This window comes from Mobula birostris, chromosome 26 (assembly GCF_030028105.1).
Source record: "Mobula birostris isolate sMobBir1 chromosome 26, sMobBir1.hap1, whole genome shotgun sequence".
Lineage (NCBI taxonomy): Eukaryota > Metazoa > Chordata > Chondrichthyes > Myliobatiformes > Myliobatidae > Mobula > Mobula birostris.
Genome location: NC_092395.1, coordinates 30,777,804 through 30,802,629, shown reverse-complemented (window position 1 = coordinate 30,802,629; position 24,826 = coordinate 30,777,804). Strand labels below are relative to the sequence as shown.

Below are 24,826 nucleotides of genomic sequence, written 5' to 3'. Positions count from 1 at the left end.
GCCACATTCGCTCCTCAAAAGTAGACATCAACTCAAGGATCAATCACCACCTGAGTAGTTCTAATGGAGCCTATGAAGATTAAGGAAAAGAGTCCCTGAAGACCATGATCTACAGGTCCAAACAAAACTTTTGGTCTATAGAGCAGTTGTCCTTCCTACATTACTGTATGGATCTGAATCATGAACCACCTACAGCAGACAGCTGAAAACCCTGGAACAACACCACCCAAGGTCCTTATGGAAGATCTTGAGGATCAGCTGGAAGGACAAACATACTAGCACCAGCGTATAGGAGGAGACCAACATGAACAGCATCTCCACCATGAGAAAGCAACACCAACTTCTGATGGATAGGTCATGTCATCAGGGTTCTTAACTCGCATCTCCCTAAACAGATCCTCTACTCCCAATTGCAGGAAGGTCAGTGATTCCCCCTCATGGGGAAATGCTTGAAACATAACATTGAAATCAGCCTGAAATTCAATATTACATCTAAAAAACTGGGCAGACATTGCACTCAGTAGTTTCCTGGAGGAAATCTGTTGAGGAAGGAGCTGTGGAAGGAGAGACAGAGTAACCAAAAGACACAACCACCAAGCACAGCTACCACTTACCCTTGCCCACACTGCACCAGAATATGTAGATCCCAGATCGGCCTCTACAAACACCTGTCAATAGACAACCCCTTAGGATAACATCACACTCGACTTGAGTGATTGCACCTCTACTACAGTTGATTGAGATGTGGTGCTGGGCACTGTTGCTAATGGCGCTGGGTCCTATTGAGACAGGACAATGTGATGCTGTGGGGATGGGTACTGCTGTTATTGGAGCAGGGTGCTGTTGGAGCTGGGACTGGTGATGGGACATGGGTGCTCGGGGTAGTAGGACTAGTTTAAGATGTATTCAAAATAATCTCTCTTAATTTGAAGGAGTTTTTCGATTCACTGTGTCCCATATTAACGAAGCACCGACCTTCTGCTTTAACCCCGACTTTTTGGAAGTAAGGCCGTCTAGTGGGGAGAACAGAGATCTGACGTTGGAAGTTTTAGAATTCCCTGTGTCAGGATTTTCTGTTCCTCATACAACATACAGGTAAGCTTTCAATTCCAAGTGAGTTTGTACATCTGGGTCAGTCTGAAAAAGGATGCATTTGGGTGACTGTATGTGGTGTTCCAGTACTTCCTGGCAGTCACTGATGTCACCCTAATGGCTAAGTTTGTGGCACATGCAGAAGGATGATGTTTTAGGACTCAGTGGAGTCAGGGTCAATGTGCTACTTGTGATTGGGGAACTGGTTGACTGAGGGGAGGTGAAGGAGGTTGGAAAACTAAGAGGCGATGTTTCACCTGTGAGTCTGTCAGGGTCGTCTACTGTATCTGGCACTCTGTGGCCTCCTCTTCATTGGTGAGACCCAATGTAGATTGGGAGACCATTTCGTTGAGCACCCTTGCTGTCTCCATTACAAAAGGCAGATTTTCCTGGTGGACACCTATTTTAATTCCACTCCCATTCCCATTCCGATATGCCAATCCATAGCCTCCTCTACTGCCATGATGAGGCTATGCTCAGGTTGGAGGACCAACGCTTCATATTCCATCTGGGTGGCCTCCAACCTGATGGCATAAACATTGATTTCTCTAACTTCCATTAATTTCTCTCCCATACCGGTCTCTCTTTCTATTCCCCATTCTGGCTCCCCACTTACCTCTTCTCTTCTCCTCACTTGCCCATCACTTCGCTGATACCCCTTCTCCTTTCCCTTCTGCCACGTCTCCTCTCCTCTCCTCCTCCTCCTCCTTCTACAGCCCTTTACCTCTTCCACCTATACACCTCCCAGCTTCTCATTTCTCCACACACCTTCTCCCTCACCTGCCTTCACCTATCACTTTCCAGTTGTACTCCTTCCTCACCCCCAAAACTTATTTTGACTTCTGCTCCTTCCTTTCCAATTCTGATGAACGATCTTACCCTGAAATGTCGGCTGTTCATTTCTCTCTCTATAGATGTTCCCTGACCTGCTGAGTTCCTCCAGCATTTTGTTTGTTCCCCTGGAAGTAGATGCCTGGACTATTGAGAGAGCTCACAGTGGCAGTGATTGGGGGCAGCAGATGGAGTGGATGGCGCTACAGGGAACAAAAATTAGAAAATGTTGGAAATACTCAGCAGGTCAGGCAACATCTATGGAGTAAGAAACAGAGCTAACCTATAAAGGTGGAAGACCATTCATCATGACTAGCAAATACTTAGAAAGTGTGCAGAAAATGGTGAGGGGTAGGGAGCAGAGTCAGCAATGGAGTGTGGTCCAAGACTGTTACAGACTAGCATGATCTAAGAGACAGCATCTGGAAGGAAGGCTGCATTGAAGACTGAAAGTTGTGGCTTGTTTGTGTCACACAGAGGGATCTGCTTTCCCATCCTCTGTGATTAACTGAGCATCCTGATGAGGAAGAGCTGGTGTCTCTGAGTGAGGCTGATCTGCAGAAACCCAGTTTTGATGCCAGACGTTGGTACTACCAAAGTGGTGGTAGAAGTACAGCTGTTGGCCATTGGCAAGGAGAGCCTGTCTTCCATTTAGATAGTTTCCATGGTAATTATTTACTCTTATGAAGCTGCCCGTCAGTCACACATACACCCTCCACCATGTCCTGCAGTGATCTGTTCATTGACCTATTCCTCCATCTTTATTGGGTCTTGATAGCAATAGCAAGCAAACGTCTCCTTTGTCTCCCCACTGCCCGCACCCCTTCCCCCACATGAAGATATACCTCATTAGACCAAGAGTCCTATGCAGTCCACATTAGTGAGATTCTGTAACCAAATGGGAAAGTGATACCAATTTGAGGAGCTGCTCTTTGATAAAAATATTTCTTGTTTGAAATCTGTTTAATGTACCTTTGTGATGTACTTTTCAAACTCATTTGCAAAAATCAAAAGATTCCTGGTCTCCAATGGAGAGAGGGTATTTCCCTCATGGTGGAACTGTTTTAGTTACAAGAATAACATAATTACTGTCAGCATGAAGAGCTATTTACCAGGAGTCATGCTGTGTTGTCAGCAGGCAATGGTTGTAAATAAGTTTAGGAATCAAATTAAAAACAAAATAAGGTTTCTGTTAAGAGTGACTAATTCCACTGTATCAATTCTCTTTAATTTACCAAGCATGTCCATTCCTGGCTCCTTGGTGTGAGCTATCAGTTGAGTTGTAGCTTCTACAGGCACTGATTTCCTCTGGTATTTGAGCCAAGTATTTGTTCTTCACTGGGAGCTTAGAGAGTGCATGAGATGTCCTGGGTGATCACTTTGCTTCGACCAGAGCTGAGCATGGTGTTTTTTTCACTTGGATAATTGAACTAGATGGTAGTTACCTAGAGTTTGAAGGGTTACTGCAGACAGACTGGAATGCAGAGTTGGGTTACAATCAGCTTAAAGGGGTGAATGGCCTACTCCTGCCCTGGAGTACATATTGAGGACAGTTATACTGGCTGTTTTGACTTTGCTGGTCTTTGGAGTTAATTGTTTCACCGGCAGATTCCGAGCATATTTTCCTGGAAATTCATCCAGTAATAGCAAAGTCAATCACATTATAAAGAAGCATCAGTGCGTTGTAAATACTGTCAAGTCTCCAAAATTCATTCCATTGACTTCTCGGCAGCTGTGTTTAATTTGCTTCCGCCATCTTGTGGTTATAACTTGAATACTGAAGTTGTATTAATAAAAGCAAGTTGCTCCACACGGAGTTGCAATAAGTTTCAGTATCTACTGGATTTGTATCTAGATTTTGATCACGTGGTGCTATAATTTTCTGCAGTTAGTCATTTTTATGCCAAAATGATGGTGGACAAGTACTGGGGGCTTGCGGCTTTGTTCTCATGGGCCGTGGTTCTGCTTCAAATTCCTTCCTGAGTTTGCAAAGGTTCTGGATATGGATGGATGCATGCAACACATTATAAAGAGCACAGATAGGGTGGGTGGTAGGAATCTTCTTCTCATAGGAAAAGAAGCTAAAATGAGAGCATAGTTTTTTTTTAAACTTGCACATGGGTACTTACTGAATTCTGTGGGTTATTCCAGAAGCAGAAATTCACAGTGCAATGCATGTGACTTAGAAGGAGCCTCCTGGTACAAGTCTGACCAGGAATTCAGCTTGGCCAGTGTGTCTCTCAATTAGTTCCTCACTGACTCTCCTCTGCAGGCAAACAGCACTGTGGCATCACTCCACCAGCCACCTGACCCTCACTCCTCCAAAGTGGTTCCCAAGCCCCGAGGGGCGCTCCCAGGCTTCCCTTTCCCTCTCACACAGGCAGCCAGTGCTCACCCTTCTCAGGGCTGCATGGCAGCGTAGTGGTTAGCACAACGCTCTACAGTGCTAGTGACCCGGGTTCAATTCCCGCAGCGGCCCGTGGGGAGTTTGCACATTCCCGCCGTGGCCGCGTGTGTCTCCTGTGGGTGCTCCAGTTTCCTCCCACAGTCCAAAGGCCTACCAGTTGGTAGGTTAATTGGTCATTGTAAATTATCCAGTGATTAAGCTAGGGTTAAATCAAGGGATTACTGGGCAGTACAGCTCAAAGGGCCGGCATGGCCTGCTCTGCACTATATCCCAATAAATAAATAAATAAATAAATAGCCTCTGTGTTCGATGAACTTCTCTCCACCCACCGCCCTCTTTCCCTTTGATCACCCTGATCTGATCCTTTTGCACACTTTGATCTAGTGAAGCATACAAGCACATCATTCGCTGCAGCCCAGCGCTTTAGGCCTCAGGTGCTGCTAAATGTCCAGTGGGCCTAGAATCAAAAATGCCAGAGTTATGGGGTCAAACTACACAGAAACAGCCCCTCTATCATACCCATGCTGATCATAAAGATCTTATAATCCTATTTACTAGCGTTCTTTGTGTTGGATCTTCAACTGCTTATGTAGGTACTGTTCTGAATGTCTCCGCCTCTACCACACACTCAGGCAGTGCATTCCAGATTCTAACTATCCCCGGGTGATAACGTTCTTTCTCAGCTTCCTTCCAAAGTTCATTGTCCCTTACCCTAAACTTCTGCCTTTTACTTTTAGGTATATCTGCTATTGTGAAGATTTCTACCATCTACACTATCCATGACCCTAATAATTTTGTATACCTCTGTCAGAATCCCCTCAGCCACCTCTGGTCTCAGGAAAACCTACCTATCGTACTGAATCTCTCTTCGTAACTGGAACACTCCACCCCAGGTAACATCTGAGAAATCTCCTCTGCAACTTCTCTAGTCCAATCACGTCCTTTCTCTAGACCTGTGGGCCTGTGACAAGAACTGTACATAGGCCACAGCTGGAGTACTAACCAACGCTTTGTAAAGTTGTACCATAACCTCCCTGCTCTTTTATTCCATATCCAGTCCAATAAAGCCAAGTTTTCCATCTTACTACTTCACTACCTTACCTACCTGTTGCTATCAGAGGCCTCTGGATAGTAACTGAGGTCTGCCCCCAGGGTCCTACTTCTCAGTATCAAAGAAGACTGTAAGGCAGTTTAGTTATAACAGACTACTGGCAACAGTTCTCCCAAGAACTAACAGCCCCACCTGGTGACAACTAAAGATGACCATAGATACCAGCCTTGTGGTAAAGCGCTCATGGCTGAGCAGTATAGAATGGGACACAAGTCTACATCTGATGAGTGGATGTTGGACAGAGGATATGAGATACCCATTTCAGTCTAACTCCCTTCATGTGGGTTCTCTTTCCAATGTGGCCATGACCAGATACATCTGTAGCAGGTAAATTGCAGAGGATGAAGTCTTGTGCTGGTTCATTCATTGCTCACTGCCTGGCAACGATGATCTTCAACAATCGAGTGGGGATGCTGCTATTGAATCATCCTCGGCGAGTAGCAGAAAGGTATTTGACTTGTTCTTTAAGAATGCAGATGGGTAAGAGCAAGGATGAAAGGTGACTTACGGAGTGGAAATGCAGAGTGAAGGTCACAATAACAGACATCCCACCCTGCAAAAACTCATTTCAGGGGGGTAGCAGCCCCCCCTGCCCCCGGTCGACCTCCAAGGGTGTATGTAATACTTTGTTTAGTGATTTTGTCTAATCTGTAAACCATTGGGTATATGCAGAAAATGTGATATTAAAATATGTGCATATATTATATTATCATGTTTATTCTATTATAACTTTAAGCAAATCTACAGGGAGTTGGGCCTCATCACGTAGGACATCAAGAGAGTAGCTCCTTAGCAGCTGGCCAGCTAGTTTAAATAACGTTAGCTGCGCTAATGAACAAATGACACCTGTTAAACTCACCTCAACATGTCTTTTACATTTTAACCCACCATGGGCAATAGAAAAGTCACTGTTGCAAACAGTGCAGCGAGCAACACTGTCATTATTTTTGAGGTTGGCTGTAAAGCCCGCCCACAGAGAAAACTGATAGGTCTACTTAGCACGAAGAGAGGCCAATCAGGATGCTCGCTCTCCCTCTCCCTCTTCCTCTCAAAAAATCGATTTACGGGATATTGTATATAATTTCCAGGCACTTTCAATATGCGGGAGACTCCCGGAACTTCTGGGAGAGGTGGGATGTCTGCAATAAGATCAACCGTGGTCTTATTAACTGACAGAAAAGGTTTGAGGTACAGAGATTGTGTCCTAATTTGTCCATTTGTTTTTTGGGATGACTTATCAACTTTGGATCTAAAAGATTTCTAATATTACATATTTGTATTCCCCCCACCTTGTGTTTAACTCTTATTGTATACTGGTTGATGGATACTGATGACGAAGTCTGTTGTATTGCTATCATAGGGGGAAGTGAGGTAGGTGGGCCTTGTGTTTGCCTTTATTCAGCAATCTCTGTTTGTGAGAGGGAATAACAACAGCGCACCTCTGCTTTGTTCAGGCACTTGAAAACACTCACACTCTTAATAAACACGCTGGGAAAATATTTAAACCAAAGATTATTTTTAGACAAAAATCTGAACTCACAAATCATTTGATATTAAAATAACAGCTTTTAAAGGTTATATACAGCAGACAACACCGAATGACTCGCACTCCCTCCTGGGAAAAGCTGAGCATTTATAAATTACAAAAGGCAGGTTTGGAATATTAAATGTTTAAATATATAAAAGCAAAGAAACAATTCACACTCACTTCTCCACGGCTATTCTTAGCCATGGTGATAAAGTCAATATGACTTGGAAACATCCCCTATGGGGAGGAATTGAGCTAAAATGTAACAGTTACGCTGGTGTAGGTAGGACGTTGGGGCAATAGTATTCAAGGCATTGGATCCACCTTTCACTGTGGGCTTTTGCCAGGGGAAAAAAATTGCCCTTGCATTTACTTTACAAATCCCACATTAAACATTACACCTATTTGATGATGTTGGAGAGTGATATTTATAGAAGTACTGGCAAAAGATCAGAAATGTGCTTGTTTCGGTGATCAAAGCCAATAATGTTCAAATGAGCCGGCGATGTGCTGGGAGCCCTGTACTAATCCTACTGAGGACCATCCTGCAGCAGAATGTAGACTGTTGAAAAGACACTGATATCTGGCTGTTTTTGCAGTTCCAGGATCAATGAATTACTGAGTGTGCAAACTGACGTGACGGTTTGCTAAACTACAGGCTGCTGCTGCAGTTAGAATGGCAATTACGCCAGGGATCTTCCTGCTCTGTGTGAGGTGGACAAACTCAAGTTAAAACGCCAGGCTCAGGCCAGGATGGGAGAAGTCCAATAGCAGTTAGTTACGGAAATTATTTGACTATTCTGTACTTGTTTTGAACTAAAACAATGGAAAACTAACAGCTGCTTTGAGTGGCGTGTATGCTTTAGGAGTACTTGCATAGCTCAGCCATTAATCCTGGGAAACTTGCTGCATTGCTTTGTTGCTTAAACATAGACATACATATTCAGAGACTCAAGCCACGTTGCCTCTAGAACACTGTACTGACTTTCATTCCAACTGTGAACAGCCAACCTTGCTGCTCCAGATCTCTCTCTCTCTCTCTCATAAATGTGTGCACATAGTCATAGTCTCTGCCAGAGTTTTAAGATGTTGATTTTACGCTTCCAGTTCCATTGGACGAATCATCATCGTCGTGGTTTTCAGAGGGTAATTTCTACCTTTCCAGGGTTTCCAGAATATTCCCTGTTTCCTCTCGCGTCGCTGCTGGGGTTTGCTGGAGAAGTACTTGCCATTCAGATTGGCCTGTCCACAAGTGCTGAACCACCATCCCCCTGCAAAATTTTTTAAAAAAGTGCCTTTGAAGCAAATAGAAAATAAACAGCCTAAGCATGGTCTGTTATCCTTTTGGTTTGTGAGGGCAGCGCTCCTACACTCAGGGGCAAAAAGGGAAACTATCATTGGGAATGGAAGAACTAGGGGGAGCCCATTTGCAGGCTACACACAAGGCCAAGTATAACAGGCCATCAGTTCAAGTCTTCCACACAAGTGGCTACAGGGCTGTAGTCTCACCATCAGAATTTCCAGTATCTTTCTCCCTTTCGCAGGGTGGTGACTTTGGTTGCAGAAGACAGTTTGATAGGATGAGGGAAGGATAGACAAGAGTGGAGCTGGGTGTGGAGATAAGAGTTTGACTTATCGAATTCCTCTTGATTGTGTAGGGTAGCCCTTCTATTAAATTGCGCATGCCTACAGCAGCATCGGAGGCCATTTGCTTTGGTACTGACCTGTAAGGTGTTTGGCACAACTCATGTTGAACTTCAGGTCATGGTCCTGGTCTCGGGTGGAGAAGCGCAGGCCATTTGATTCACTGATAGCATTCTTGAGGTTTCCGGAGATGGGGCTTTTGAGGGTCATTGTGTAGTCAGTGGCCTCGCTGCCAAGGCTGAAGGGATATTCTGTATACTCTGTGTGATGTTCCCAATCCTCCAGCTCAATGCGCAGGAGATAGCTCCCCTGCCGCGTGATGGTGTAAAGTTTCTCCAGACCCAACCAGAATTCACCTGGAATCAAGAAACCCAGATTAATCAGTTCTGAAGAGTCAATCATTGAGTGTTTATCCTTTAGCCACCACCACTGTAACACTGCGATCAGCAGGATCTTGCTGCGACCAAACTGTTTCTTGCATTACTATAATGACCACATATTACCAACCGGCAAAACTTCCAGCTTTCCTAAGGTTACGAATGCCACTATATAAAAAAAAGTGTTTGTGTAGATTAAGAACTAGCTCTTGTAACATTTTTCACACAGAACACATTGTTTATTTTTCTCTTTTCAAACCCCCCGCCCCCAGCTTATCCTTTTGGAGAGCATTCTAACCAACTGGCTGCATCACCGTCTGGTATGGGGAGGGGACTACAGCACAGGATTGAAATAAACTACAGAAAGTTGTCAAATTAGTCAGGTCTATCATGGGTACCTGCCTCTGTAGTACCAAAATCATCTTCAGTGCCTTAGGAAGACGTTGAGGACCCCCGCCACCCAGGACATGCTCTCTTCTCATTGCTACTATCAGGGAGGAGGTACAGAAAGCCTGAAGGCTCACACACTCAACAATTCAAGAACAGCTTCTTCCCCTCTGCCATCCAATTTCTGAATGGACATCGAACCCATGAACACTACTTTTTCATTTCTGTTTTTGCGCTACTTATTTATCTATTATCTATGTATTTACCGTAATTCAGTTTTTTCCTGTTATCATGTATTGCATTGTACTGCTGCAGCAGAGTTAACAAATTTTATGACATAAGCCGGTGATATCAAACCTGATTCTGATTACCATGGGAAGAAGCTTATGAGAGGAAAAAGACCAAGTACTCTGAACTGGCAACTGAAGCTGCCCAGAATGGCTGGAAGACCAAGACAGAAGTGGGATGCAGGGGATTCGTTGCTACATCTACGACGAGTCTATTGAAGAAGATGGGGGTGAGGGGTCACTCCCTCCAACAAGCAATCAAGTCCTTGTCAAATGCAGCAGAAGAAAGCAGCAATTTGATTTGGATTAAAAGGAAAGACAACAACTGGGCTGCAAGATGAAGACAGGAGGGTATGGAACTGAGGGGGGTGTATCTGGGACACCAAGTAGCACCATTGAGCCCTCTGGAGACGTCGTGGGCTTATCAACAAAACGTCAAAGAAGGAGGGTGCCCACCTGATGACCCGGATGACGTACCTACCCTCCCTCCTTGTCACCACTCCAAACCCACTGCCAACATCGAGAGTGCCAACTTAACATAGGGATTGAAACATCAAGTCCTAGTAGCTCTACTATTGTAGAGCCTTGGTTTCATAACTGCATTACTGTGCCGTACCAGGAGGGGGCAGCACAACCCAATCCTCTCCACTTGCATCTGCAGAATTCCTGGTGTTTACCTCTCCACTTCATTTCCAGTAGGCACATACTGCGCGATGCAATACCTACAAAATGCTGGAAGGACTCAGCAGCCAAGTCAGCATTTATGAAGGGGAATGAACAGTTGATGTTTCGGTTGAGACTCTTCTGGATCGAAATAGTTGACGTTTCGGGCTGAGACTCATGGCTCGAAACATCGACTGTTCACTGCCCTCCATAGATGCTGCCTGAATTGCTGAGTTCCTCTAGCATTTTGTGTGCGTTACACCAGACTTCCAGTATCTGCAGAATCTCTTGCGTCTGAATAACGTGCCGTGTGCCGTTCAGAAGTAGGAGCATGGGCTTAATTTATTCCCTGTAACCAAAAGCACCAACAAAATAACACAAGCAGCACACCCAAAATGCTGGAGGAACTCAGCAGGCCAGGCAGCATCCATGGGAAAAAAAGTACAGTCGACGTTTCAGGCCGAGACCCTTCGGCAGGACCAGTTCCTCCAGCATTTTCTGTGTGTTGCTCGGATTTCCAGCACCTGCAGATTTTCTCTGGTTTGCAACAAAGTAAGACAATTGAGCAAGAATGCACTAAATTCTGCTCACCAGTAAGGTTGCCAAATCCGTCCCTGTATGCCTGCCACAGTCGATCAAAGTCAACTGATCCATCCATCCGTCTCTGAATCACAGTCCAGCCGCCTTCTGTTGAAGGAAAACAAACTGGTTAAGGACCTGCCATATGCCCCCACATGAAAGATAAACTTCGATGACAGAAAACCTCTCTCTCAGTTCAAACCGCAATGTGGCAGGCAACAGGGCCCTTCAAACTCCTGAGCAACATGAGCCTTAACCCTGCCTACACATGTGTCTCTGCTACTTACAGCTTTGGCCCTGAGCTCTTTACTCTGACCACATTTCATTTCATTTAGATCCCAAACTCAGCTTCCAATAATATCCAGGGTCTTACCATCCGTCATTCGACAGAATACTTCAAAGGACTGTGAGCCTACTGGCTGTATTCTGTACACATTAGTGCTCCGCCGTCCTTCAAGGAATAGTTGGTGACAGTCAAAGGGAAGTTCTGCAAACAAAGAAAACATCACCAATTAGGCTTTGGGCATTTATTTAAAATTGTGTTTCAGTGCAAAATAGCTTATTATTTTTATAGAGCTTTTATCGACTCTGAGAACACCTATACTGTTTCATAACCAATCACACTGGAAAAAGTTGCAGCCAATTGGTGCATAGCAACACACACAAAATGCTGGAGAAACTCGGGTCAGGCAGCATCTATGGAAGGGAATAAACAGTCAATGTTTTTTTTGGTTGAGACCCCTAATCAGAATTAGTGCATAGTAACCTCCTACAAACAACATTTGACAATGACCAAGCCTGTTTTAATGATTTTGATTGGCAGCCTAAGTATCAGTAGGCTCTGGGAATAACCTGTCCTAAGCACAATAGTGGGAGCCTTCTCTTTCATTTGGGAGTTAGATGGAGCGTTAGGTGGATAGTACGTTCAGCACAGCATCATACGCTTAAAATGTGGTGTCAGTGTAGGTTTTGAGTTCAAATCAATGGACATTGGTCTTCAAACTACAACTTCAGACTCAGAGCATCTGTGCAACCAAATGAACCTCAATGGACACTCAGATAATGCTCATATTCTACTTTGCTGAATACAATTTTATTTTCCCAGGATGATCACACCATTCACTTCTTGGTTCAACCTCAAGATAAACCTTCCACAGGAACAGGCCAATAAACCTATCCTCCTTTCCCCAGTCCGTTAACTGAAACAAAAAGAAAACCACAGGAACAAGTACACTCTCCGACCTGATGGTATGAATATCAATTTCTCCTTCCGGTGAACAAGATTTACGCCCCCCCCCTCCCCCATTCCCCACTCTGACCTTTTACTTCTTCTCACCTGCCTATTACTTCTGGGATCCCCCCCCCCACCCTTCCCTGTCCTCTATTGTCCACTCACCTCTCCAATCAGATTCTTTCTTCTCCAGCCCTTGACCTTTCCCACCCACCTGGCTTCACCTGTGACCTTCCAGCCAGTCTCTTTCCCCTCCTACCTTTTAATTCACCCCCTTCCCTCTCAGTCCTGAAGAAGGGTCTCAGCCCAAAACATCGACTGTTCACTCTTTTCCGTAGATGCTGCCCAACCTGCTGAGTTCCTCCAGCATTGTGTGGGTGTTGCTAATCAGTTGCGTCTGCTCCACCATTCAATACGATCATGGCCAGGGAACAAACCTAGTAGGTTTTGTACTACCTGCTTTATAACTCACACTGCTAACAGGAGCAAAAGTAATATTTTCCTCTAATTTTGTCTTGCAGAAGGCAATTTCATATTTATGTTATTAAAGGAGGGACGAAAACCAAGTTCTCTTACTCAGTAAACGGTTAGAACTTTGCTATTCTCGCCAAAGAGAATGGCTCGGCCTTGAACAGAGAAGTTTCTTGTGCAATGGAGTTGAATTTTTCTTTGTGACAAACAGCCAGGATCATTTACAGTATCTGAACTTTGTACCTTGGCAGTTCAGCACTGCCAACTTGCCAGACTGAAAGTTCAGCTCTTGTGCTGCAATAATAAAAAAAAGTTTCTTTACCTCATTGCAAAATACCAGAATGTCTGATTTCTACACAATTTGTTGGAGTGTTGAGCCCATCACTGTCCCTCCCCAGTTCCCCTTACTGGCTTTCTACAAGCCTGTAGCACTGAAATGAAACAAGTGAGAGTCAGTGGGTTTCAACCTGAGTCAACATGCAGATGGTGAACTTTATCCTACTTTTACCCTGTCATAAGTTTTAGCTCAGAAATTAATTCATTAAAAGAAAATAATCATAAAAGGAATCAGTTCAATTACTTTCAAAGACTTTTTTAAAAAATGGATCCTGCATAAAGCATATCTGGGTTTGGATTTATTAGCTACTCTGTTAGTTATTTTTCAATTAAGTCAAGGACAATGCTTGTATTGCCAAGGTATGAGAGTATGAAGTTTAACTTTTCTCCTGCAAATGTGAATATTTGAATAAATAATGAAATTTCCCCCCCCCCCCACCCCCAATCTTTACTACTTTCTATATTTTAAATTTGAAGTAAGTGGTGGGGTTGACGCCAAGCTGATTTAGGATAATTTTCAGTAATGGGGGCAGGTCACATCATGCTGTTTCACTGTATCTTTTTTTCCCCGTATAAAGCGCTAAAGAGCAACAAAGGAAGCACAGTGTTATTCAAGGTGAAAGGATTATAGGACTCCACTGGGACTTCTTAAGAGGCTAAAGTAACAACGAACTTTTACCTAGTTGTCCTGGGACTCTTCTGTGCCCTCCTTGTAAAAGTAGTCAGGCATTCCAGATGCCTTAATCCAAAAGATCTGGGTCACTTCAGGCAATTAACATCTATGGAACTGTTTGCATTGGGTTCCTCTTACTTGAAACCCATTTAATGACACGTTCTATTGCTAGTACCCCCGCTCAGTCAACAGCTCCCTGAAACACAGACACCATCTGTGTAACACTTCCATGATTGAAATGGTTTTGACACCTGGTGAATTTTTTGTAACTGAAGTAAGTGTCCTGGTGCAATTGACATCAAAGATTTTACCAGCTAACGGCAGCATGTAGTGCAAAATGTGTGAAGCAAAAAAAAAAGTAGTAACACTCCCAACACGCTGGAGGAACTCAGCAGGTCGGGCAGCATCCATGGAAACGATCAGACTGATGCTGCCCGACCTGCTGAATTCCTCCAGCGCGTTGTGAGTATTGCTTTGACCCCAGCATCTGCAGAGTATTTTGTGTTTTTAAAAAAAAAAGTAGTATACTGAAGTCTAAAGGGGAGAGGTAGCTGTACCTGCCAATTCTTAGCTTCAGAATCCTAGTCAAACTCGGGTGAAGTTTACAAACCCCATATTTTTCCTATTTGCAAAAAAAAAACCTGGTTTAGCCTATGATAATGTCTACCTCTGCACTTACCAAAGCTCTCCTTACATTGAATTCTTCCAAGACTCTTCACTTCTCGCGCACAAAACAGCTCAGTCGAACCTCTGCATCCCATACCTTGTACTTCCCTTTCACCACCCTGTGTTTTCACTAATCAGACTCATTGGAATCAAATTCTCATCCTTGGCAACTCATTCCACAGCTAAACGTGCCTCCATCTTGGTACCCCATCTCTGGCTTTGGGATCAATGTATAAGACTTCTTACCTCAATGCCCACCTAGGCTCCATACTCCGAAATTTTCTAGGTAAGCTCCTGAATCTTCCACTCATTGTAGATCCTCCTTGAAAATTGACCACCTGTTCTAGTTAATCTTACTTTGGCTTGACATCTGCTTTATTGACACCTCTGAGAAACTGTGGGATACTTGTCCATGTTGAAGGCAGGACTTAAAAGCAATTTACTATTGAGGTAGTGAATAACGTGGTGGCATGGTGATTAGTGATGCTGCCTCAGTTGCAGGAAGATTGGTTCAATGCACACCTTGGTTTCTATCTGTGTGGAGTTTGCATTATTGGGTTTTCTCTGGGCGCTAGGGATTCTTGCCAAAGATGTGCTAATAGATTAATTGGCTACTGTGCATTGCCCCTAGTGTAGGTTCATGGCATGAACAAAGATTGGCATATATGAGAGAGAATGTTGCAGATACAGAGAATTGGGATTGGAGGAAGATGAAATGGAATTGCTCCCCCAGGAGCTACCATAAACCTGATGGGTTAGATGGCCTTCTCTATTAAAAGATATGGTAATCTCCAAACAAAGTAGCTCTATAAACGTAGGATGCAGAATGAAGATTGGTTGCATACACTTAAAATAGTGCCTAACCATGGTGAATATGGTCAAATTCAAGTTCCTGAAAGGATTTTATTGGGAAAACTAACCCTGGAAAATTGGCCTGAATGAGGGTCAGTAGTTGCCAAATTTTCCGTAAGCAGTTTTAAAATATGCAGAGCATCCAGGATTCAGTGGAATGGAGGAACAGCATTAAGGAGCTGAATGGCTTGCTTTGGTTCCCAAAAAGGTATTTAAAATCAACCTCTTTGTAATTTAAAAAAAATGATGCTTTTGGAATGTTTTTGCAATGGTTATAGGGATTTGCTTCTCAATACTCATTCTACCTTTAACTTTCTTCAGATCAGCAGCCTCCTGGTCTCCTCTCTAAAGTCCAAATTAAATACTCCACTACATGTGGACGTACTTGCAGCTGCCGGTGTCTGAAACCTATCGCATCTCCTTCTATGGCTCATTCTCAAAGTTCAGGAGCACTGAGAAACTGTGTCAGGGATGTCAAAAGGCTCTATAAGTACAAGGTATACAAACTGCGCTGCAAAATGAAATTTCGATTCTGCCTCCTGCAAACGAACTGACGAACGGCGATGTATTTGAGAAATCAATGTGAAGTACAGTGGCTGTGCTACAAAGATTAATTGGGAGTAGATTAGGCCACTCAAGCCCCTGAAGCCAGCTCTGCCATTTATTAATTGACTTCCACACTACATTCCCATCTTTCTCAAAAAAATTATCCAGTCCCGGATCTAAATATTACAAAACTTGCCAAGTCACAAGTAGGATAGTCATGCAAGCTGCATTTAAGAAAAATATCCCAAAGCAACTCCCTTGTTAAGACTGACAGCCCGTGTCTTTACCTTAGACACACTTGGCTCTTTCCTGTTACTGGCTGGTTTCGAAGTGGGGGAAAGGTCAGTATGTTGGGGGGGGGGGGGGGGAATCTGTAGAACAGTAGCAATTGCACAGAAAAATAGCAACCCGCAGAAAAGTTCAGCTCAGAAGTGGGAAGCTATTTTGAATAAACTTCTTCAACTTTCACTCACTTGGCTTTGTGCCAAGTTACTTGCACCAGTTATTTTTTTTAAAAAAACAACAAAATAAAGAACTGTTTAAAAAAGGTTTGTTCCCATTTTGCAGATAAAATACTTTAATATTTCCTCTCAGCTTGCAATCAGTTTAGAGGATTCAACTTTCACCCAGTTGGCTAGTAACCAGAAATGCCGTATTTCATTTGTCAGAAATTCCTCAACAGCCCATAGTCTGGGAAAGTCTACCTCTCCATTTTCTCCCTATCTGTCCAGGCACTACACAGTTCAGTGGTAGAATGTCATGAAGTGGTCAGTCTCCGAGTACAAGGCAAGGCTGGTCCTGGGGCCACTGGAATAATCATACATTGAAATGCTGAGCTGTGCTTAATATACACGTTTAAAATCATGAATTTACCTTTTTATTTTATGTTTCAAATGGTAATAAACAGCATAATTGTCATTGGTACAAAGAAATCCTGTCTCGCGCCTTCAATATTAACCAGCCTTTTCTTGCGGTTACTCTCAATTTTATTTTTACTGAGTATATTGAGTATTTTTAGACCCTCTGTTGTTAACATATTATGCAAGATTCATTCGCCAAGTAGTTTTATAATAACTGGAAAAGAAAAGCTATATCATCTATTTTCCACCATGTTTCTACTCTGAAGCTGCTAGCTCCTGCCGAGACATCTCCTTGATGCCTCCGCTGCAATATCGAGGCACGACTGCCAGATCTCAGCAAAATCTGACCCAAGGAGAAAGTCACATTTCATCCAATCTTTCCCTGACAGCTAGAAACTCATGACAGTTGGGGTTCCTTAGGAAAGCAGGGGTCTTGGCTGATTTGCCAATAATTAGTTTTAATAACCAATCACAGAATGTACAGTGTTGTTTATAGGCAGGCATCTCCAAGGAGTTTGCCTGCTTTACTCCTCGCATATTACTCATCAAGTGCCCTTTTCCCTAGTTGGCTGACAGCCAGAGACATTCCTTTTATGACTGTGCTGTACAGAACATTGAGTCCAGCTGGACCTCCATTCCAAATTAACCTTAGCACAACAGGCATCTAACAACGTGCAGGCACAGGTTAAGTGATTCAGAACCCCACTATACAGTTGGCAAACACTTCAATGTCATGGCTCTGTACATGTTAGCATCTGCACTGCTTGTTTGTTTATTGCGTGTGTGGGCCCACTGCACGTGCTGGTGTCTGCTTATGTTGGAGTGTCATTTGTCAACTATCTGTAATCGCTGAAGTCTCCTAAGAGATTTCCTCAATATCAGTTGTTCCTTGTGGAAAGCAAGCCAGCGACTCAACAACTGTGGTGTTTAATTTTAATGAAGCCTAATTCACTAAAAGATATTGTGGCACAGTCCATCTGGGAGATAGGTTCTGGAGGTGGTGGGGAAAGAGAATTCCTTGGCTCTCAACCAAATTCCTTGGTGGCCCAGTGGCATCACTAGTAGAGGCATTGCTTCACAGCTCCTGTGACCTGGGTTCAAGCCTTTCCTCTGGTGTTATATGTGTGGAGTCTGTGTGTCCATCATAACTGGGCGAGCTTCCTCCAGTTTCCTCAAAATCCCACCCCCCACCCAAAAAAAAGCACATGACTTTGTCTGATCTGTAGGCGAGTGGTAGAATTGATGGTGGTTGAGGAAATGAGAGAAGAATAAAATAGAATTAGTGTGAGTAGATGCTTCATGGTCATCATAAATGAGTGGACCCAAGAGCTGGTTTCTGTGCCTTATGACACACACTGCTGAGATGGAGCTACAAGCAAAGGACGTTGTAGTGCAGAGGGGGTCATCTCTTCAGGACCTGCCATCCTTCCACCAGAGATGTTGGCTTGATTTGATGGGAGAACCTCTCTCTAACTTGGGTGTACTTACTGTCAACTGGTGTAGGCTCTCCACTGGTGCGAGTGCGAGGGTACATCTCCATTCTTCGCTTGAGAATCAGTTTCCAGTTTGGACTGTCTTTGAGATGCAGTCTGCTTTCTTGAAGCTAAAAGTCGGAGGAAAAAATATAAAGTCAGGCCCTACATCAGAAATTAGGATTCCAACTTTCCATATTAGCGTTCTGCATCACAGGCAGTTTACAGGACTGGTACACGGATTAAAACTAGCAAACTCATCAGTTAATTTCAAGTATTGTTTAAGTATCAGTTTGTTTGGAGTACAGGTACAAGTTTCTGTCTTCCATCCCATTGAATGCCACAATTGTATTCTGACAAGTTATACAATAAATCCTGGCAAACCAAAGCAGCCAGTACAGATTCCAGTCTTCCCCCTACTTTACATCTCCGATTTATAACAAGAACAGGTTTACAGAAATGTGGCCGATTAAAACCCGTCCTTTTAATTGAAGGGTTAAATCAATGCCCCCCCCCCCCCCAATTGTAGCTTTATTTATCACTGTGGGCACAGCATGACCTGGTATATTCGACTGACCGATTCCCCTTGTACACCAGGCACAGAGCTTTTCCATGTGCTGTCCCGAGTTGCCTTTGGTCACTCACCTTGATTTGCAACGCCTTGATCTGGACATTTTGCTTGTCAAGCTGCCACTGTTGGTCTTTAATTCTCGTCAGCAGTTCCTCGATATTTTTACTTTGGTTTTCCATAACGGACTGTAATGAAAGTGGGGGGGGGGGGAATCAAGAATTTGGACAAAAAAAGTCTGATTTTTGAAAATCTGCAGTTTAATGATTAACTCCATACTTCTATGCCGTCAGGACCATTAGTCGCGAACCAACCCGTTTATGCCAACCCCCCCCCCCCGACCTCAAAACCAGCCACATTCTCTCCTGATTGTGTTATCTTGGAGCCATTATCTTGGAGATTTTCACTGGAAGAAACAGCACGCTCAAACCCTGAATCTTTCATGACAATCTCCGTCATCCTTTCTAACACCTATTCCAAGGAACTGCCACCCATTTCCAAACAGGATATCTGGATTGTTTATCTAACTGCCAAATGCAGATTATTTCCTTATTTATTAATCGGTGCTTTATTGAATCGTGCTGTGCACAGTGCATTAGTCAAACAATTCCCAAATTTATAAATCAATTTTCATTTTCCTGTACGATGCTTCTATTTTTGTTCAGCTACTCGTCTGTGTTCGTTGTACGGAATGGCCGCTGAAAGTTCAGCTGGTATTAGTGGGATCCGCCGCCAAGGACAGGAAAGTACTTTTGCCCTCCAGTACCCTGGCCGCACCTACACGGTATCGCGAGTTCGCTCAGTTCCGCACCCGTGCACGACTGCACACGCATGTTTCCACGCGGCGGGTTTCAATTTCATCATCGCTGTCAGTTCTATCGCCAGGGTCATGTCAGTGTCTCCCTCCCTCCCCATGCCGCACGCTTCGCGATTGCTGGCTTCCCGGTAATTAATTTCCTAAAGATTCGATTTACTGTTCGAGTATTCCTGTCAGTTTAGTCAGGTCGACTCACTTTGTAACCCAGAGCCCACGAGATGCCACCTACCTCACGTTTACTCAAAATCCGAATAAAAAAAAATATAATCTTTTTACTTGCACTACTCAAATTATTAATCAAATAGTCTCGAGACCGTAATGTACCTGGTTCACAATAGTTTTTAATAATACAGATAAGATGCATTTAAAGAAACGCGGGTGATACTGTAATTTACGTAAAATTGACACACTTATTGTGTTTAGTGGAACAAACTGCCCTACTATAGAAAAAGCCCCAATAGAGAGTTGCAGAGTTGAACTTACTCGGATGTTGTTATAATTGTTGAGGTCGGTTTCAGCTCTCCTCCCGTTCTCAAACCTGCCCACCTTCTCTTCCAAGCTCTGCAGTACTTTATCCATCCTCAGCCTGTCCCGGGCCATCTCGTCCACTTTCTCTCGCAGGCCGGCCGACACCTGCAGCAGGTGGCTGTCCGGCCGCCTCTCCAGCCCCTGCCCCGGCTCACTGACCCGCCCGGCCAGCTCCCGCAGCGTGCGGTTGTGGGCGTTCAGCTGCTCCAGGACGCTGTCCATCTGCTCCTTGGTCCGGTCCACGTGCTGCTTGAGACCGTGGCCGAGCTGCAGCAGGCCGTGGGCGATGATGTTCACCTCGTCCCAGGAGGCGAACTGCATCCTTCTGTCCTTGGCCGAGGGGCTCTTCTTGTCGGGGAGGTGACTGGCGCTGCCCCGCGTGAAACTGGCCGCACACAGGGCGATGCACAGCGCTCCGCCTAAAACCAATTTCATGCTGCTTGCTCTTTTTGCTTAAGCCGTGGACCTGTCTTAAATATATATATTTTTAAAAGTCTTTGTTATTTTTTTTTCCCCTCTCTGCTATTGCGAACCCTCTCAGTATTTTTCCTGTCTTCTCTGTTGCCCGATGTCTCACCGCCCTTTTTAATACCGGGCAGCGGTGAGCATGATCACGGACACGCCCCACACCACAACAAACTGTAGGAGGTTGACAAGCTAGCTAGGGAGCGTCTCCAAACCCTCGCTGCTGGACTACCCTTGCCGTCAGAATGGAAAACTTGTAAAGAAATACTCAGCGCTAAAGAATCCATTTTAAAAATCACCATATTCTAATCTTCAGTTGTCAGTGTCATTCTATTCGGTACTTTTGAATTTCGTTTTCAAACTGTAGCGGTGCAGCCCCTCCTCTGAATGAAAATTTTATTATCGCTGATGTATATGATGTGTTTTGTATGTGCGTGCAGTACAGTGCAAAGACATAAAGATGCTATAACTTACAAAATTAAACGGTGTAAAAAGACAGGACTGACGAGGTATTGTCGGTGAACTCATAGACCATTCAGAAATTTGATGGCGGAGGGATGGAGGTTGTTCCTGAACCATCAAGTGTGGGTCTTCAGGCTCCTGCATTCGCTCCCGGATGGTGTTGGTTTATTATTGTCAGATGCAGTGTATCAAGGAACGCTGACAAGCTTGTCCTGTCTACTGTTCAGACTAGGTTAGTCATTGCACAGTAGTACCAGGTAAAACAATAACAGAATGGAGTGTAACAGTTACAGAGATGGTGCCGTGCAGAACCACAACAAGGTGGTGGGAGTACTACGATCATTCGACTCGAGTATGATGTTCTCCTAAGTATGTTGTCTATTGGTGGCTGTAGAGGCCGATCTAGGATTCACATACTGTATTCTACGGGTCTTCCAGACCTCACAGTCCTGCTCTCTTCGCCACTTGCTGAACTCCACGGGGCTTAATCCGGGATGCAATTATGCGGGCAGCGGGAAAATCATCCCTCGTGTGCTTCTTGATCTCGTCACTCGAGATTCAGTGTCACGCAACCATACCACTTTAATCTGGCCCACGCCTTCATTAACCAGGTCCAACATTTACCTTTATTGGATCTTCCTCCTCCTTACACAAGGCAGTCCGTCCGTGGGGGTGTGGCCAGGGTGCGGTCGGGGTTAGTTGGGGTGATCTAGGATTCACATATTCTAAGGGTCTTCCAGACATCTCAGTCCTGCCCACTTCGTCACTTGCTGACCGCTACAGGACTCAATCTGTGATGTTAGGCTGGACACTCTTAATAAAGGATGCCTACGGGAGACTTTATTTAGCGTGGTGAGGCAGATGCACAGGCAGCCGCCACGTGCTTCTTGACAGATGGGAGTCAGGGTCCAATGGATGTTGGGATAGTGTCGTCAGATGGTACAGAGCAGAAACAAGTCCTTTGGCACATGTGGTCCATGTCAAACCATTTATCTGCCTCGTCCCACCAACCTGCACTTGCATGATAGCCCTCCCTACCTCTCCCAACTATGGACTTATACAAATTTCTCTGAGATGTTGGGATTGGACCCACAACCACCACTTGCAAGACACCTGGGAACCCTTCACTGCTGCAGCCTTCCTCTGCTTTCAGTGCCTTTGTGATGGGTCATCATTCTTGCCAACTCCACCCCTGAGGTCTTAGTTGGATTGTTCATTGTTTGGAACCTCCTCCTAGACCTTACCACCATGGGTAGCCCTACCAGGAGCTAAGCAGCAGACTGCGAAACTCCAGGTGGCATCGCCCTCAGGATCATAGGAGCTCACAAGCCTCTCCACCCCGACAAGGTGACGATTCTCAGAGAAGCATAATGAAGTCAAGTAGATTATGAGGTCAAGAGTCCATCGTATTGTCCTAAGGAACCATTCAAAAGTCTTATAACAGCTGGGTAGAAGCTGTCCTTAAGCTTGATGGCACGTGCTTTTGGGCTTTAAGCAGATGGTCCTGAGTTCAAAACCCAGCTGAGTCCTAGCCTGGGCAGTAGCAACATTTGCACAGAGGAAAGGCCTGGCAATCTACTTCTGTATCTTGCCATGAAAACCCTTTGGACCCTATGGTCCATGAGGTCACGAAGAGTCGGACTGGACTTAACAACTGAACAACCACAAATAATCTACCTGAGGGGAGAGGAGAGAATATCCAAGGTGGGTAGGGTCTTTGTTTCTGCTGACTGCTTTACAGTGACTGTGAGAGGTATAGATGGAGTCCATGGAGGGGAGGTTGGTTTCCGTGATGTTCTAAGCTGTGTCCATGACTCTGTGCAGTGTCTTGCTGTCGTGGGCAGAGCAGTTGATGTTGAAAGTCATGGTGCATCCAGAGAGGACACTTTCTGTGATACATTAACAAAAATTGGTAGGGGACAACACAGACATGCCAAGTTTCTTTAGCCTCCTGAGCCTTTCTTGACCGTCGCCTCTACATAGTTGGACCAGCTCAGGATATTTGTGATATTTAAAGAGTTAGGAGAGGACTGAAGATTAAATTTGTTTTTGGTAAGGATCAGTATTTTATCAGCAATTTTTTTTGACTTCTGAATGTTTTAAAATTTACTTCTGGATCTTGACAAAAACATGCCTCATTTAACAAACTGGAGTCCAGCAATGTGTTGTGAACACTTGCACATCAGTAGACACATTGTAGACTGCATTTTCTGTGCTGTGGTGATGACTGTCAGACGTGTTCTTTATACAGTGGTGTATATAATTACTGCATGGTAGACATTAACAGGAGATTGAAAATGGATGGTGAGTTCTGAGCTAATAGCTCATTGTTTCAAGTCTCCCTCTAGTGATCTGGGCAAAACGTCAGTGTCTGACTGAGGAAATAGTGTCAAGATCTTGCCTGCCCCCAAGATTGCTTTAAACTGTTGCCTGGAATCAATTAAAACATTAAAGGCCAAAACCCATTGTCCAGGCTAATTTGAATGAATTTTGCTAAAGCAGATTTCTGGTCAATTTTCTCACACTTTTTGTAAGATTCTCTAGGACTGCATACATAACAAATTGGTAGTTCTTGGATGCATTTTACTGAATGTGCACTTCGAGACATCTGAAAAGCTCTATATAACTGTGAGTTTCTCTCCAGTGAGAGCATCTTCAATTGTGGCATCAATGCACAAAACTGAGGCCAAAAGGATTAACTATATTCCTTATATTTTATTTTTCCCATTTCTTTAGAATGGAAATAATAATTTTTTAAAAAAACATATAATGTTAGAAAACATTGATAAGTTAAAATAATGTTTTATATTTTCCAAATGGTTAAGTTGCTGAATTATTAGTAATGTGTCTGACACTAAAGCATTTCTTCACTAACAAGACATTTTGTGAATCCATGTCTGACATAGAAAAAAGAATGGATGGGATGTTGAAATTTCCAGTTGGCCTCTGGTTGCTTTCTGTTTTAACATGCTGAGATCTGTATTAAGTATATTTGCCTGGTAGGATTTGGCAATGGATTTAAGGCTTCTAGCTTGTAAAGTGATAATTAGAATTAAAACCCACCAACCCTGAGCATAACACTTGATGTGGTGGTTCTGCATATATATTGTTAGCTATCTGATTTGTTCCCCTTCTCTTCCTTTCACCCGCATTCTCTTGGTTGCTCGGTTACCTTGGCAATGAACATTAAGTAAGGAAGCTTGACTTGGTTGAGTTCTTGTGTCATTTCCAAGGAAAGCAAAGGGTGGATTCTTCCCATAAATTGATACTCAACGCTGGTTACATGATCTTAGTTGGGTGGGGTGGGATGGTGTGTGGTAGGCGCTGATGGAATCGTCATCTATACTTTAGCCCTGGAGAAGGCAAATTCAGCCTGGACTTTAGTCAATTAGTAATATTTTGGTGTGTGTGTGTGTGTGTGTGTTTGTTTGTTTGTTTAGAGAGGGAGAGAATGATGAAAGATCAAAGAACTGTCTGATCCCCTTCCGTTGTCAACTATTCATGATCTGAGCAGCTGCATCAAAAATAGGCTTGTGGTACTGTGCTGATTTTTGGCTCCCACCTGCACTTCATAACAGTGCAGGTCAAAAGAAAACAAGCAAGAATATTTCTTACATGGAGTACTTGAAGCAAATAGTCTAGATTTATCTAAGGAAAGGGTGTGTGGAGGCAAAAGGAACATGATGATAAAGCTGAGCAAGTCTGGTAGAAGGAGCTTGCATGAAGCACTGGCAGATTAACTGAAAGAACTGTTTTTGTGTAGTAAATTGCATTTGCTATTGTACTAAATAATATGCAGTTGCTTAGTGGTTAAAGGCGTGGTATTAATGTTTTTACAGACCAGTATTTTCCCTTTGCTAATGATCTACGAGCCCTCCAGATCAGTTGTTAACGAAATTTGGGGTCTTTCGATTGTGGCTGCTAAACATTTTCTGGGTCTGTCAGCTTGGTGCCTCTTTCTCCCTCTTTGCTG

General features: G+C 44.0%; 2 protein-coding genes across 4 annotated transcripts in view; one reads left to right on the top strand and one right to left on the bottom strand.

Annotated features, from left to right (window-relative positions):
* The window catches only part of LOC140188166 (dedicator of cytokinesis protein 7-like), a 255,411-nt gene that overhangs the window by 77,843 nt on the left and 152,742 nt on the right, over positions 1-24,826 (top strand). For all 3 annotated transcript variants that reach the window (XM_072244167.1, XM_072244166.1, XM_072244168.1), the window contains exon 14: positions 933-1,095. In XM_072244167.1, coding sequence (XP_072100268.1) covers positions 933-1,095 — 163 coding nt within the window. The remainder of the gene's footprint in view (positions 1-932; positions 1,096-24,826) is intronic.
* Positions 6,941-20,520, bottom strand: LOC140188168 (angiopoietin-related protein 4-like). Its single transcript, XM_072244172.1, has 7 exons — positions 19,882-20,520; positions 18,659-18,769; positions 18,030-18,144; positions 11,280-11,393; positions 10,919-11,014; positions 8,694-8,969; positions 6,941-8,240 (listed from the first exon to the last, which is right to left on the bottom strand). Exons 1-7 carry the CDS (start codon positions 20,359-20,361, stop codon positions 8,065-8,067), a joined length of 1,368 nt encoding a protein of 455 aa, XP_072100273.1. The 5' UTR covers positions 20,362-20,520; the 3' UTR covers positions 6,941-8,064.

Excerpts from the sequence above, each read along its gene's own strand:
- LOC140188168 (XM_072244172.1), bottom strand. The coding sequence starts at position 20,361 with ATGAAATTGGTTTTAGGCGGAGCGCTGTGCATCGCCCTGTGTGCGGCC. Across the intron at positions 18,145-18,658 it reads TCAAGGCGTTGCAAATCAAG|CTTCAAGAAAGCAGACTGCA; the intron begins GTGAGTGACCAA and ends TCCGACTTTTAG. Across the intron at positions 11,394-18,029 it reads AGAGCCTACACCAGTTGACA|AACTTCCCTTTGACTGTCAC; the intron begins GTAAGTACACCC and ends CTTTGTTTGCAG.